Below are 15,169 nucleotides of genomic sequence, written 5' to 3'. Positions count from 1 at the left end.
AATTTTTCCCATTTACCTAAAGTTCTTTTGAGTCGTTCTTTCTGTCCACTCTGTAGTTATTCTAGAAATTGGATTATTGGTGGAAAATACTACGTTTACTCAACCACACCATTTATTTTTATGAGGTTTTAATTCTATAGTTTCTCAAACATCATCTTCTGGGATCCTGGAAGAATTACTGGGTATAGGAAAGCCTGGTCTAAGAAAGTAGATTTTCTTACAGAGGCCAGAGACACAGTTATAACTGGGATTGATGTCAGCATCATAAAAACACAAGCAGGCAGGACATCTGTCTTAGTATCTGAAGAACTAATATGACAAAAGAAAGATGTCTTATATATCATGAGGTATACTAGAAAGGAGCATAGATAAATCCTAGAATTATTTTTAAAATGCATTTGGCAGGCCAAATTTTATCAATCACTATCTAAAATTAATGTTAGTTTCTCCAAGTTCTCAGGCAGTTGTACTAGACTATTATGTCACTAAAGTGAAAGAGTACCTGGAAAAATAAAAATAGACCCTTGAATGCAGGCAAGGTCCTTCAGCAGTAGTTTCACACAAATAATAATTCTATGTTGCACAACAGTCAACTGATCTTATGTTACTCACGTAGGATACTACATATTGTAGTAATTCAGGGGGAAAAATCAAACATGATCCTTTACCATGTTTTATTTATTTATTTATTTGTTTATTTATTTATTTATTTTGAGATGGAGTTTCGCTCTTGTTGCCCATACTGGAATGCAATGGTGCGATCTCGGCTCACCGCAACCTCTGCTAGTGAACCTCCCAGGTTTAAGCGATTTTCCTGCATCAGCCTCCCGAGTACCTGGGATTACAGACATGCGCCACCACGCCCGGCTAATCTTGTATTTTTAGTAGAGACAGGGTTTCTCTATGTTGGTCAGTCTGGTCTTGAACTCCCGACCTCAGGTGATTTGCCCGCCTCGGCCTCCCAAAATGCTGGGATTACAGGCGTGAGCCACTGCGCCTGGCCTGCCATGTTTTATACCCATATTTTAGTAACCTCACAAAGTTAAAAGTGTTTTCCAAATGAAATGTCAGAGAACTGTTTATTTTACCCAGTTATACTGTAACAACTCCTGGATGACACTGTGTCTAGCCTCAAGGAAACAGAACAAGTACAAAGCTAAGTTAAAGGCAACTTTATTACAATACTTTTCCAAACTTCAAAATGCATTTATTACTAAATGTAGCTCTAATATATAATACACTATATTACAAGGCAGAAAGCATTTCTGGTCATATATTTAGCTTCCATGTATTGCCCAAAACACAGCTTCCTAAGAATAGCAGCAGTGCACAGTAGTTTATATCACTAAGTAAAATATTTCTCTGATGTCTCATAATAATTCATATTATAATTTATGTTCTTCTGATTTAAAAAAGCAAAGCTATCTTTTCTATATCTTATTAGTTAATACCTAGAAATTGTCTATACTCTAAAAACATCCACTAGCTTAGAGATATTTCCTTTGATAGGAAATAGGATTTGAAAATCCAACCAAACCAAAGAATACTGTATTTCTCCATTGCACATGGGGTAAAATTCTCTTCTTTCCTTTTCCAGGAGCCAAATCTGGACCTCCTCCTCTTCATAGAGCCATCCTGAATAGTTCCTACTTTAAAAGATACCTAAATCTACACTGCATGCACTCTTCTTTAATAAAGTCTTCTCTGTTTATTCTTGCCTCCTTATATTTACTTATTTAGAATAATTTACAATCAACCTTGAATGTTACATAATAATAAACTTAAAAAGTAATCTTGGGAAATGTTAATAACATAAAGGAAGTATTTTCCAAATTAGACAAGGACATTATTTGCTCATTATCCTCTGTTTCAACCAACCAACCAAATTCAACTTATGAAAATAATTCATTTTCCAAGGTTACTACCCTAATAACAACAAAAACAGATACAAATCCACTGAACAGATCTAGTCCCTTAATATTCTTTCTTTCTTTTTTTTTTTTTTTCGGTTTTACATTTGTGAGCTACCAGCTAGCATAAAACATGTTCATCTTCCTTTTCTCACAACAATAGGAAATTGTTAGAAAAGTATAGAAAAAGTTCTATTTTTTCATAAGGCAAATTTAATACAGATTTTGCTATGAAGTTGAAAAAAAGTAAATGAAAAGGTATGTGCTGGCTGCTTGGGGGACAAGGCTCATAAATCACTGTACGTTAAGAGCACGTGCTGAAACTTCATGGTGCCAGTCACGTAATTTTGTGTATTTGGGACTAAAGACGTGAAGGGGTATCTTTTCCCTGTGGAAAAAAAAAAAAAAAAAAAAAAGAGTGATAGAAGAGTCATAAGAAATAGAAGGAACAAGGTTCTAGACTAATTCCATCATGCAGAAAACATGCCTTATAAAAGCTTAATTCCACATAGCTACTTTATTAAGTGGCAAAGATTTTAAGGGTAGAGCATTTTTAGAAATACAGAAATTAATCCATAGATCCCTCTTGGAAACATATATTTTTATGCTCAAAATAAAGTGACTGCAAGACAACACACAAGCACATTCACAGACATATGTATTGTTAGCAAAGCACCCCAAAATACACCCTTCTGCCCACTTCTTATTTCAATACTAAGGAAAACACGCCTTAAAACCCAGACAATATCCACTACTTTAAAAATCTGCAAGTTGTACATTTAGGTCACACAAAAGGCACCAAAGTTAAATGCTTAGCTTCTAGCTGCAAAGACGAAATGCCATACCATTACACTTGACAATCTGAAAAACCAAATTGAGACCATTCATGAAAGGAAAACATTCAATTGACAAAAAGATAGAGAACTTACTTTGCCTTCTTTGTATTACCAGCTTCAGATTCTTTCACTGAAATATAATAAGCAATATCCAAATATTAGTCTGTTTTAACTTCAAAATCACTTAAGCAATTACCTGCACCAATCAATATCAAATGTTCAACTTCCATGGAGCCACTAAAACGAATTCCACAATAGCCTATTGTTGGCTATAAACTATAGTTAGTACAACTACTATTACATCTATACTTTTCATGGGCTGGTGATTTATTTATTTATTTATCTATCTATTTATTTATTTATTTATTTATGAGACAGAGCCCCTCCGTAGCTCAGTCTGGAGTACAGTGGCATGATCTCAGCTCACTGCAATCTCTGCCTCCCCGGTTCAAACGATTCTCCTACCTCAGGCTACCAAGTAGCTGGGATTACAGGTGTCTGCCACGATGCCTGGCTAATTTTTGTATTTTTAGTAGAGGCAGGGTTTCATCATGTTGGTTAGTCTGGTCTCAAACTCATGACCTCATGATCCTCCTGCCTCGGCCTCCCAAAGTGCTGGGATTACAGGAATGAGCCACTGCGCCCGGCCTGGGGTCTTATTTATATTACCCATGTTATGCACAGCATAATTTAAAAGCAAACTGTCTCGGGGTTGTTTTCTGACAACTACCAATCAGTCTCAATGCTACTCTCTGTGGCAAAAAAACACTCATCCATTAGGACACCTAGAAGTTCACTTACAATGTTCAGTCCCAGTGATCTGGGCAAGGATTCGGAAAGAGCGAGACTGAGTTGTTCCAGTCCTTGGACGCCAGTCTTCAGTATCCTCAATCAGTCTCTTCTTGCTGGCATCACTGTGAGTGGGTATATGATAAAACTCTGTATTGCGCTCCACAATGTGTTTTCTTGGTGGGCTAGGGTTAAGGAGAAAAAAAAAAAAATTTAATTGTAAAATTATATTAAAAGGATAAAATATCTTCTACTAAATTATTTATAATTTATATGATTAATCTTCAATGTTCCTTTTATATAAACAGTTTGCTTTGCAAGTATATTCAGTCTCCATTTTTTAAAAGATCTATCTAAAATAGGCTGGGCATGGTGGCTCATGCCTGTAATCCCAGCACTTTGGGAGGCCAAGGTGGGCGGATCATGAGGTCAGGAGATCGAGACCATCCTGGCTTAACACAGTGAAACCCCATCTCTGCTAAAAGTACAAAAAATTAGTTGGGCATGGTGGCATGTGCCTGTAGTCCCAGCTACTGGGGAGGTTGAGGCAGGATAATCGCTTGAACCTGGAAGGTGGAGGGTGCAGTGAGCCAAGATCGTGCCCCTGCACTCCACCCTGGGCAACAGAGCGAGACTGTCTCACAAAAAAAAAAAAAGAAAACAAAAAAAAACCTTTTAAATTATAAGTAAAAAACTGCACTTACAATGTTAATATAAAATAACGCTATTAGAATGTATTCAACAGAAAGATTACCGTTTAGGTGGGATTTTCCTTTTAATTGACAGAGGAAGAAGGCAGCAGAAGAAAGATTTCCAACATGAAGAAAAAGGAAAGGAAAATGATAAGAAAAAAAGAAAACAACTAGAAAATGAAAGTCCATAGTATTCAAAATCAAACTTCCTGAAATTATTTGTATTGTTCATTGTATGCCATATGAAACATAGATGTGGACTATATTCACAACGACCATTAATATCAATATGCTGCTAGAATGTACTGGCTTTCATAAATTAAATGATCAAATCTTCACTAGGCCCAGGAACCAAGTATGGTTTAGTAGAGGCTAAACTAGCAATTCCAAATACAATTTTGAAAAGAGTCCAAACTATCCCTTTCCACAGTTTTCTCATTCATATGTACAGGTATTCCTTATCCTAAAGATAGCTGTGTGTGGGATCAGCATAGTGAAGAAGAAGTACGGCATATGAGCAACTACTGAAGTAGGTATTAAAAGATCAGAATTTAAAGCTTGGCTCTAAGACTCTTTAGAAAGTCAGTCTCTTGAATATCACATACAAGGTAGTGTTCTGAGGATGTGTAAACTACAGAGTTCAAGAACTTTGAGCTTGCTATGAACATTCATTTTTACTTTAAAAGGGCATAAATACAAAGGAATTTGCAATGTGTATTTTAACACTGTATGATATACTGAGCATAATGAATAGTCTCCACTTCTCCCCACTCAAAATAGGGCAAATGCAAATTTTTGGAGGCTATGAGTTTAATTTCAAGAGAAAAAGGAACATGAGTCTGGACTAGGAGACTACTGGCACAAGATCTGAGTACAGAAAGTGTTATAAATGTGGCCAGATGTGAGTGGCAACACCTGCTAGGTTCAACTCACTGTGAGAAAACAATAGTGCTATCCGCAGGCCACATGACCGTTATCGTTTCAATAGCTACATAACCAAAACTGTCTCAGCACACTGGAAAAGCTTTTTTCCAGTGAAGAACAGGATAGAATTACAGTTAGTAACACTGGCTTTAAAGTCAGATTCAGTGTGTGCTTTATGCAAGTCATTTCTCTAAGCTCAATTTCCTTATTTGAGAAATAAGACTTGCATCTTAAGGGGTTAAGAACAAACAAGATAGATAATGTATGTAAGGTGCTTTCTGCAGTATATAACATGAGGTAATGATCATCATAATGTATTCTTTTATGATTACTAGAAAATCAACTGTAATACATGTTTATGAATAATCTGCATATACAAAATAACAAATCAGTAATATTTATGCAAAAAATCATTAAAAATACTATAACTTGTGGTAATATGGTAACATCATATGATTCCACAAATAAAATACCTAAAAGACCTTCCACTAATATTGAACAAAACCTAGTTCTTTTAAAAATGAACAAAATGTTTTAAAATTAGGAAATAAGCATAGATTTCTTCATAAACACACTGCCTTTGGCAGACATAAAACAGACAACTCTTTATCTAATGCAAGTACTTGAAAAATTTTATATTCAGCTATTAAACTTATTATAGTTTTAAATTTCTCCACAAGTATTGAGTGTAGTTTGCTCTTAAATGATGTTAATTTCAAGTGTAAGACTATTTTATCCTCTATAAAAGGTTTGATCTCTAAAAACAAAACAATGGTGTCAAGCTAAGATATCACGAATAATAGAACGACACTACCTAAGTAGCATTTTTAGCTATGACACACTTGTAAAAAGTACACTACCCCTTAGATTCTTTGTGTTGTTCACCACACCTTAAGGTCTTATGTCAAATGATACGAAGTTTCTAAACATTTAGTGCTTTCTGGTTCTGAAACTCCAGAGTGTGATAACTATGATGAAAGAAAAGAAAAATTTCAATAATTTTATTTTAAAAAATACATTTGGTATAGAATGTAAAATTTACTCTCAGGGGCAAGTAATTTATTTCAAAATATGAACATTAAAAAAATAATAATAATAAACTAAAGGAAAGCCCAAACTACAGTTCTAACTCCAGTATACACTGTCCATAATACTCATCTATCTCAATGAAGGTTAACTTACTAAGTTTTTCGTTACAGAAGTGTGGGTGTTCTAAACATACCACTGATGCATACGAAATTCTCTAGCATAAAAAAAAAATGCTTCTTATGCTCCTTAACATTTTTGAAAATTCTTATGAGAAAATCCTAACAAAATTTGCTGGTAGTATTAAATTGAAAGCAAGAAGGAAAGTTACAGAGACAATTACAAACTGAATCATTGGTTAAGTACTTACACAGTGCCAGGGTTACTGAGGGAAGAATAATACACACAAAAAAGATGTGATAGAGAAGAGAAGACATTGATGTTCCCCGGAAGATGACCAACAGACAAAGAGGGGAAAAAAGAAGAAAAAGAAAATAAAATGAAATTCATAACACAATGATTTTCAGTGAAGATGTTACACAAACATCATGCTTCAAAATAATCATGTAAACATAGACAAAAAATGAACAAATGTTAGTAAAAATTCTATTACACTGTTATAATCAAGACAACACTTTTGTTCCCCCATCCCACAAAACACTGAAAACTATTTTACGTATTAATGCTACTTGAAGTATCAAGTGACTGAAAGATCCACTATTTTTTTTAATGCACAAGGTTTTATAAAAATCATTTAAACATGAATCCAAATTCTTATGTTCTTAACAAAGGACAGAAAACAATCAGATGTAAAATACAGAAACAGATCATTTTAGAATCACTTTTAAAATCAGAAAAGAATAAGAGAAAAATCTTTCAGTCTCACATAATAGAAGTATATATTAATAGCAAGTGTAAATTCTCACATGAATTATCTTGAATCATATGTTATAGAAGAATAATATGTCATTTGAATTTTTTCTTGTTTCTATGATGAAAAATGTAGGAAGCACAATGGATCACAAATAATGAGCTATCACTCAATTTTCTTACTTTCTCCTGTCCCTCATTAATACCACCCTCATTCACAAGCAAGTTCCAGTAACTTAAGAAGTGATTTGTGGGAATTCCATAGTTCTGTATTATCAGTGACACAATTATTGCCCGGAAGGCATGTCTGGTAAGACATGGTAAAGGAACTAAGTTAGTAACACCTGAAGCAGGAGAACCTCAAAACATAATTCATTCACATAGCCTATCTTTTCAGTGCAGAATCATTAACAACACATTCATATTACAGTAGGGATAGAAAAGACTAAAGTATAAACTGTATAGTTTGCCAAATAACACATTGTAGCATTTTTCAATTCTGCAATGATGTTTAGTCAGAGTAAGTGACAATTCATTACAAACATAGTAAGAAAAACTGCCTACCAGTTTTAACGCTAAGGCTGGTCAGTGTTGCTATATTTCCACATATCAAAATCAGTTTCATAAACTCAAGAGAGGGTTGAGTTACACTGAGTGAGTGTGAGATGCAGGATAAAGTTGATCTCAATAGTTTGCTTGTATTTACTCTTCTGTAGCCACAATGCACAGTATTCTCTCCTCTGCCTTGTTATTTTAAGTAGCAGGGAAATAGGTCTGCAAAATAATCTCATCCTGAACAGAGTTCAGTTTTAGACGTATATTTAAACATTTTAAAGTTTAGGAAAAATGTTTTATATTAATGTGAAATTAAGTGGGGGTAAATGTTCAATGGTGTGGTGGAGGGGCAGCAAGTGGAGGGTTGATTGATTTCAACCTAAAGGTGACAATTTGAGTATGCCAAACAAATATTTTTACATATTTTAGAAAAAGTGCCCAAATGGAATAGTCCAAAATACAGAGCAGTGGCAAATGTGCTAACATGATAGTCAGGTGATCTGGTTTCTCATTCTGGCTGTGCTGCCCACTTTCCCTCATGCCCTGGGCAAACTGCAATCTACAGAAGCCTCATTTTCCTCAACAGTGAAATTAATGACAACTTCTCTGTGTAGTTTTCTTTGAAAACTACACAAATACAGGTTTACTGTTGGAAAAGATTACCCAACTGCTCAAAAAAAAAAAAGGGGGGGGGAACCCAATTGTAGTATATGCACATCAACTGATTCATATAGCTTCAATTCAATTCTATAATCATTAAGAATAAATACTAATCCAAAGTTACAGAAATAAGCCCAGTCACAAGCAGGTGACATAGGGAAACACACATCAAAATTTGGCTTCAAAAGACCTAGGCTCAAATCTTAGCTCTATTACTTATAAGATGTGTGAATTGAGAAAAGTATGTAATCTCTTGGCATCAGAGTTTAAAGAACCAAATCACATAATGCATTTAGAAACACCTAGAACAATGCATAGTAATACCTAACAGATTAATGAATCTTAATCTTGAATTTTAAAAAATTCTATCTAACCTAAATGCTTGTTTTTCCAAATCCCATTCTCCCCCTTTACAAGTCAAACATTTTTACACTGGAATCTAGTAACTAGCCTAAGTCTCCATCCAGAAGAATTTAACTTTAAATGGACAAAAAATAGAACAGGGTTTAGGGATGTTTACACTGGTATGCAATATTCCTATATATATAAAATGTAAAACTGTTCAATTAGTGAGACCATAGCCACACTGGAATGAAGTTGCTCTGATAATTCAGTAGTTGATTCTCTTGGATGTGTCCCAAGAGAGATACTTCGTATGTCCAATTCTACTTTATAGGATGATGCTAAAAAAAAAAATTTAGTACACGTTCAGAGTAACTATAAGTTAACTAATAAAAATTATTTTAGGTTCTTATCTAATGTGATTTTTACCTATTTTTAAAGCTAGTAATCATCAGCCAGTGTAGTGTCAATACCAATGGAACACAAAAGTGAGGTTTGAAAGTTATACCATAGTGATTCCCAACATCTACACCAATAGTGACATTTAATCAGTTGGTATTTATCTCTCTTAACAAATTTCAAAGGTATGTGGACTTTCTACTATCCACTGACACACAACTGTACCTATAGAGGTCTGAACCTGTCAGCAACATTGAATTAAAACTCTCTAGAAAAATCATAAAAGTTCTTAAGAGACCTTACCATTGGCTTTTGACACTGATTTGGACATCAACTCAGTTTTACATGTTATTCACTAGTTGTATAAATGTTTATGCTTTCTCTTCTGTCTTTGTGTTCTACCAGTCTCGACTAATATAAATTACATTCTCCCAAGCACTGTTTCTTTTAAGCCAATACATAGCAAAACCCACACACATTTTATGACTTACGTTAAACACTACTATTTATTACTATAAAGCAATTCACCACAACATAGCAATACAAACCAAGCTTACTGAAAATACTAAATGTGGTTATTCTAAATTATGGCTCTTTTGCAAAATTTAACTTAATTTTGCAAAAATCAGGCATTCATGCTGTTTACTCATATATAAATCACCATATTTCCTCTCCAGTAATGTGGATACTAACTTTGTCACTTGTGTTTTCTGCAAAGAGAAAAGTATTTTAAAATATTACTACACTATCATTATTTTTTTAATCTTCCAAGGCCAGGTTCTTAAAATACCACACAGGAGCTGTTAGAAGAAATTTCAGTCCAACAAAATTAAAATTATTATAACAGACTAAAAGACTTACCTCTTGAAAGCAGTGGCACATTATAATGCAAGGATATATGGAAAAGGAAAACGTAAATCACTTAAACTACTTGATGCAAACCAGCAATCCTTCCAGTTTGAAATATAAAGTCCCACTTTGCTCTTAGTAGAGTAAGGAGAGTAGTAAAGAAAACAGCCAGTCATGACCAATAATTTGTACATACAGAAGAAAGGTTTAAAGTTTCTTAACATGCCTTAATCCTTACTCATAGGAAGGAACAGGAATGCTTACATACTATTAATTTAAAATATTCTAAAAATATCAACATTATGTACAGATTTCATGCTATTAGGATGAACATCTAATTATTTCTTAGTAATGATGCTTCATTAATACGCATCTGTTTATGTCTTATGTTTATCAATGCTATACAAATTTGTATGGAATAGCTATCAAATTAGCTTAAAAACTAAAAACTGATAGTCCTCCTGGTGCTTTGAGGAAAAACACAACCTAAGCATTTAACTTTACATCCTTCTAAACTCTTACCATTTTTGGTCATTGGTATGTTTTTTTTTTTTTTAAATTAAAAAGTAACTAATATTAAGTAACAACTCTCGACTTTAAAAGAGTTTTGTTGTAGGTATTTTGCAACATTATAAAAATCTGGGAAATATAATAGTAACAAGTTTGACACTGACTCCAGAAAAAGTTTGACAACTTATGCAAAGAATGCATCCATTAACAGCACAGAACACCCACTCTTCAAAATGACACATCACTGACTAGTAAAGCGTGTAATTTATTTTTATTTCTACAATCTAAATATTGTGAGAGAAAGGGCACTACCAATGTGTCTCAGAGTTTCACAGACAACACACTTTAGTTTCAGAGTAATCAAGCTTTTATTGTCCTAACATCTAGACATTTTAAAATCAAGCTATTTTTAAATATATCCAGTTTGCAAATGCAAAGCAGTAACTTGCCTGAAAATGATGCAAAATACGTAGTAATCTCTTTTCTCCTGAATTTTGCACAGTGCTAGACAGTAGGCATGTGCTTAATAAACATGGTCAATTGATTAAGAAGCCATCATAAAGGCTCTATAATACTGCCTAGTTTCAGTTTAAAAATAATAAGCTTTAAATCATTTCAAGTTTTATCACCAAAGCCGTGCTTATAAAACACAAAACTTAAGCTTGGTATTTTCAGATGTTTTAAAAGCAGTACTTTTCCATAACCTCAGTTTGCTTTTAACTCTACAACTTTCCATTAAGAAGAGTTTTTTATGAGATTTCAAGAAGTGCTAGTAGAAAAGATTTTAGTTAAGACACTTCCTTCAATGGATGTTTTTCTACTGAACTTGGAATTTAATAAACGTAGTAAACTTCTGTTTTAGTCTTCTGTGTGGTTTGCATTTAACAGACAGCATCTTTCTTTGCAGGGTATCTACTCTGATTACTCAAAAATCTATTGTCTTAAACATACTTTAAAAAAAAAAAATTACAACCAAACACTCCTGAACACTCCGGACTGTTTCTCTTCCTCACATGAAAGAAAAAATAACATTGTTTTGAAGAATACTAGTTTTCCTCCCTCTCTCTCTCTATATATACTTATATATATATATATTTCTCTCTTTCTCTCTCTCTCTATATATATTTAGAGAGAGAGAGAGAGGACTTTAGAAAGCCACCCACAACCTCGAGACCGTATGTACAGCCCAGGAGCTGTTCTTCCGGAGCTCCTGCTCTCCCTCTCTCAGCAGCAGCCTGGAGTTTTGCCACCTTCTCTTTCAAAGCCCCAAAGTTGCCATGGCAGCAGTGCTACAGAAAGCACAGCCTCTTCATTATAGGAATTAACATTTGGAAGGGATTATCTCAGAGAATGGACCTATCCACACAATTATTTTAATTATATTTTCCTGGGAACTGGCATTGGTAAAAATCATCAGGCCTGTAGACTATTTTCCTTTGTTTTCCTTTTAAGGTACATTTTTGTCACAATAAATCTGATCAAAATGATTTTAAATAAATGACTGCCTTAAAGTATCACCCCTGAATTCCAAAAGGAATAGAAAGACCATCATTATTTTCTCTCTTTCCTTCTTTAGTTTTTTCTTTGCAAGTAGGATTATATTATAGAAAAGAATTATTTTTTAAAAAGATACTGTACATGACCTCTCATGGCCAACTTAAATCCTTGCTCCTCAACATAAACTCCTATCTGATAACATTACATTTGAACTGGAAGTGTTAAAAAAATAAATAAACAAATAATTAAAGGTTGCTGAAAGAGAGATGTGTGATCTTATAACTATGTGTAGTTCAAATAAGTTAATAACTTCAACCAATTTTTTTAATAAATACATACCCCCGAAAGGGAAAAACGATATGAAACAGATTTTCAAAATGTTCTGCTAACATTATATATTTAGTGTCCAATGGTTTAAATTTACTCATTTTAAAAAACCTTTACAATGAATATAATTTTTATATTCATTGTATTTTTATAATTTTATAATTTGCTTCTAATGCTTTCTAAGCATGCCTTGTTTCATTACTGTCTGCTTTTAAAGAATAAATTCTAACTTAAACTTATCTGAAAACAATGTTGTTAGCTCTCTGCTCTAAGCTAATGCTTCATATATAGACATGAGTCAAAAGTAGACTGGTTTTCCTAAGGTTACTTCCTAGAAAAAAATCACTTACAAATTCATGATTTACCCTCTCCTTAGGATGAGCTGCATAAGGTGACAACAACTGTAATCACTGTTTGAACTTTTGGTGGCCTGTTTAAAAGGATGAAAAAGTTGAGGAAGAAAGATTCAAGATTTGCCTTGCATTATAACTGCCAGCTGCTCAATGCTGTGTCAGGACTTGCAGAAAATGAGTTACAGAGATGTTACATGGTTCAGAACATGTCAAAATGCACAAGTAGGTTTTGAATAAGTAATAATTGCTTTGCAGAAAGTACCCTATGTATATAAAAGCCATATGTTAATGAGGCAAATAACACTTCATCTCCCTTCAAAGAAAGCTGGTTTTGGGGGAGGGGAATGTAGATTATTTCCTGGAATTACCTGAAAGAAGAGTTCTGGTAAGAGCAGAAAGCACCCTTAGCCACCTACCCATTTTGCTGTTTACTGTCACCCTGGGATCCTCTTCTCTGTCCCTCTGCTAGCTCCTGAGAAGTCTCGGAACACACGCTGGTGACTGTGGGCTGCCGTGGGACATTAACTGCAGTTTTACCAGCGCTCAGTGCAGATGGAGACTGGTCAGCACTAAGATTGGCATTAGCATGCAGTCCAGATGCAGCAAACGGGGGAGGAGTGACGGCAGCCACGGGTGAAGGGGAAGCATGTGATGAAGTGGTCGCATGGGCTGGGGTGAAGGCAGACGATGGTGATGGGATGGATGTGACTTTTGGTGAAGACACAGAACCAAAAGGCCGTGGTGCCTTATTGTAGGCCATGTTGTTTGTGGAAGTGACTTTGGACACAGCAGGAGATGTAATGGGCACAGGTTTAACTACTTCTTTAGGTTCTCCCTATGTAAAACAAAAATAAACATACACAAAACCACACCAAACACATGCAAAATATATTTCACTAAAAAGAACACAGAGCTGATTTTTTAAAAGACAAACACAATCAGGTTAGCAGCCCAAACATCACATTTCCAAATAAAAACAATGGGCTGATAAAGCACAGCATGCATGCTAACTAGTCCCAACATGCATAACACAGATGCACACACTAAGTATAATTTTTAAAAATAAAAATGACAGTAGTTTCAAAATATTTCGGAAATACAGCAGGAAAACTATCAGAAAGCGAAAAGCCCATCATCAGTTTCAAACTAGGCATACTCCAAAGAAAAAAATTTTAAATACCCTACGATAAAAAAAACATTGCTAACTGAGGTGGTTTTTTATTTTAAAATATCCAAAGCCCATCGTTCCATCTTTCAAAGCCCATAGTTTCATTTTTCAAACATGTTTAATTTCTCTCCAGAGTGGAATTATTTGTTTCATGCAGGAGAATCAGCACATTTATAACTCTTTAAGTTAAAAAACAAAACAAACAAAAACAAAACAAAACAAAAAAAACAACAGGGAATAAGTTTCACCTAACTCAGTAATGTGCAAGCTCTAATTAATAATCTTAAAGAATGTGAAAAAAAAAACTTTAAAAAGCAAGCAAATATACAAAACAAAATCATTTCTTTCCTGTAATCCACCTCCGTTTCTCTCTCTGAATGTTTTAAGATACAATTCAGAGACAGAATAAAATTCTTTTCCTTTTCCAAAATAAACATTTAATAGTTACATGAGGAAAAAAAAAATCTTCAATATTTCCTCATTGTCAGCAGCCAAAGAAAAAACAACTAGTAAGAAAGGTCAACTCCTCCTAAAATTACCAGAATTTGTATTTGCAAATCCTTATTCTAAAACATATTTAAAGTTAAAATCAGACTAAGCTTCTACAACATTCAAGAATAAACCCCAGGAGGGGGGATAACTCCAAAGTAGAGCATTAGACTTCAGATCAAGAATAAATCCCTACTCTACCCTACCATATCAAAAGAAAATCAATCACATTTTTGAAAAATCACAGAATGGTGGTTCTCTGTTTAATTTTAAGAAGAAAGGTAATCTCAATTCATCCTTTTTTTTTTTGAGATGGAGTCTTGCTCTGTCGCTGAGGCTGGAGTACAGTGGTGGGATCTCAGCTCACCACAATTTCCACCTCCCGGGTTCAAGCGATTCTCCCACCTCAGCCTCCTGGCTAGCTGGGACTACAGGTGCATGCCACCATGCCCGGCTAATTTTTTCATATTTTTAGTAGAGACGGGGTTTCACTGTGTTAGCCAGGCTGGTCTCAAACTCCTGACCTCGTGATCCGCCCGCCTCGGCCTCCCAAAGTGCTGGGATTACAGGCGTGAGCCGCCGTGCACAGCCTCAATTCATCTTACAGAAAGAAGAAAACTAATTGAGAAGAATAAGTAGCTTAGTGCCCACACGAATCAATACAGGCTGAGTATCCCTTGTTAGACAGCTTGGGACCAGAAGCATTCAGATTTCAGATATTCTCAGATTTTTGAATCTTTGTAGAATGCAGGAGCATCCCTAATCCAAGAATCCAAAATCTGAAATGCTCCAATGGTCATGTGAGCATGTCAGTACACAGAAAGTTTGGGATTTTGGAGCATTTTGGATTTTCTAATTAGGGATGTTCAATCTGTATAACGAGTAGTTCAATAAATGGGCACAAACAAAATTAGGGAGAAAACACCCAAAAGTATAAAACAGATATATATGAATAGTAGTTTGAAATTATTTT

At 34.5% G+C, this 15,169-nt stretch overlaps 1 protein-coding gene across 9 annotated transcripts in view; it reads right to left on the bottom strand.

The window, feature by feature from the left end:
* The window catches only part of PDLIM5 (PDZ and LIM domain 5), a 211,101-nt gene that overhangs the window by 77,665 nt on the left and 118,267 nt on the right, over window positions 1-15,169 (bottom strand). For 3 of the 9 annotated variants that reach the window (XM_007999300.3, XM_037989996.2, XM_073017492.1), the window contains 4 exons: window positions 12,956-13,374; window positions 4,290-4,307; window positions 3,548-3,720; window positions 2,840-2,876 (listed from right to left, as the gene is read on the bottom strand). In XM_007999300.3, coding sequence (XP_007997491.3) covers window positions 2,840-2,876; window positions 3,548-3,720; window positions 4,290-4,307; window positions 12,956-13,374 — 647 coding nt within the window. Of the gene's footprint in view, window positions 1-1,969; window positions 2,299-2,839; window positions 2,877-3,547; window positions 3,721-4,289; window positions 4,308-12,955; window positions 13,375-15,169 lie in introns of those variants that run through there. The other 6 variants (XM_007999301.3, XM_073017493.1, XM_037990019.2 and 3 more) reach the window with 5 other exon arrangements.

The sequence above is a fragment of the Chlorocebus sabaeus genome, chromosome 7, assembly GCF_047675955.1.
Source record: "Chlorocebus sabaeus isolate Y175 chromosome 7, mChlSab1.0.hap1, whole genome shotgun sequence".
Classification (NCBI taxonomy): Eukaryota; Metazoa; Chordata; class Mammalia; order Primates; family Cercopithecidae; genus Chlorocebus; species Chlorocebus sabaeus.
Note: the sequence above shows the minus strand (reverse complement) of the source record. Positions and strands in the feature narration are given on the sequence as shown.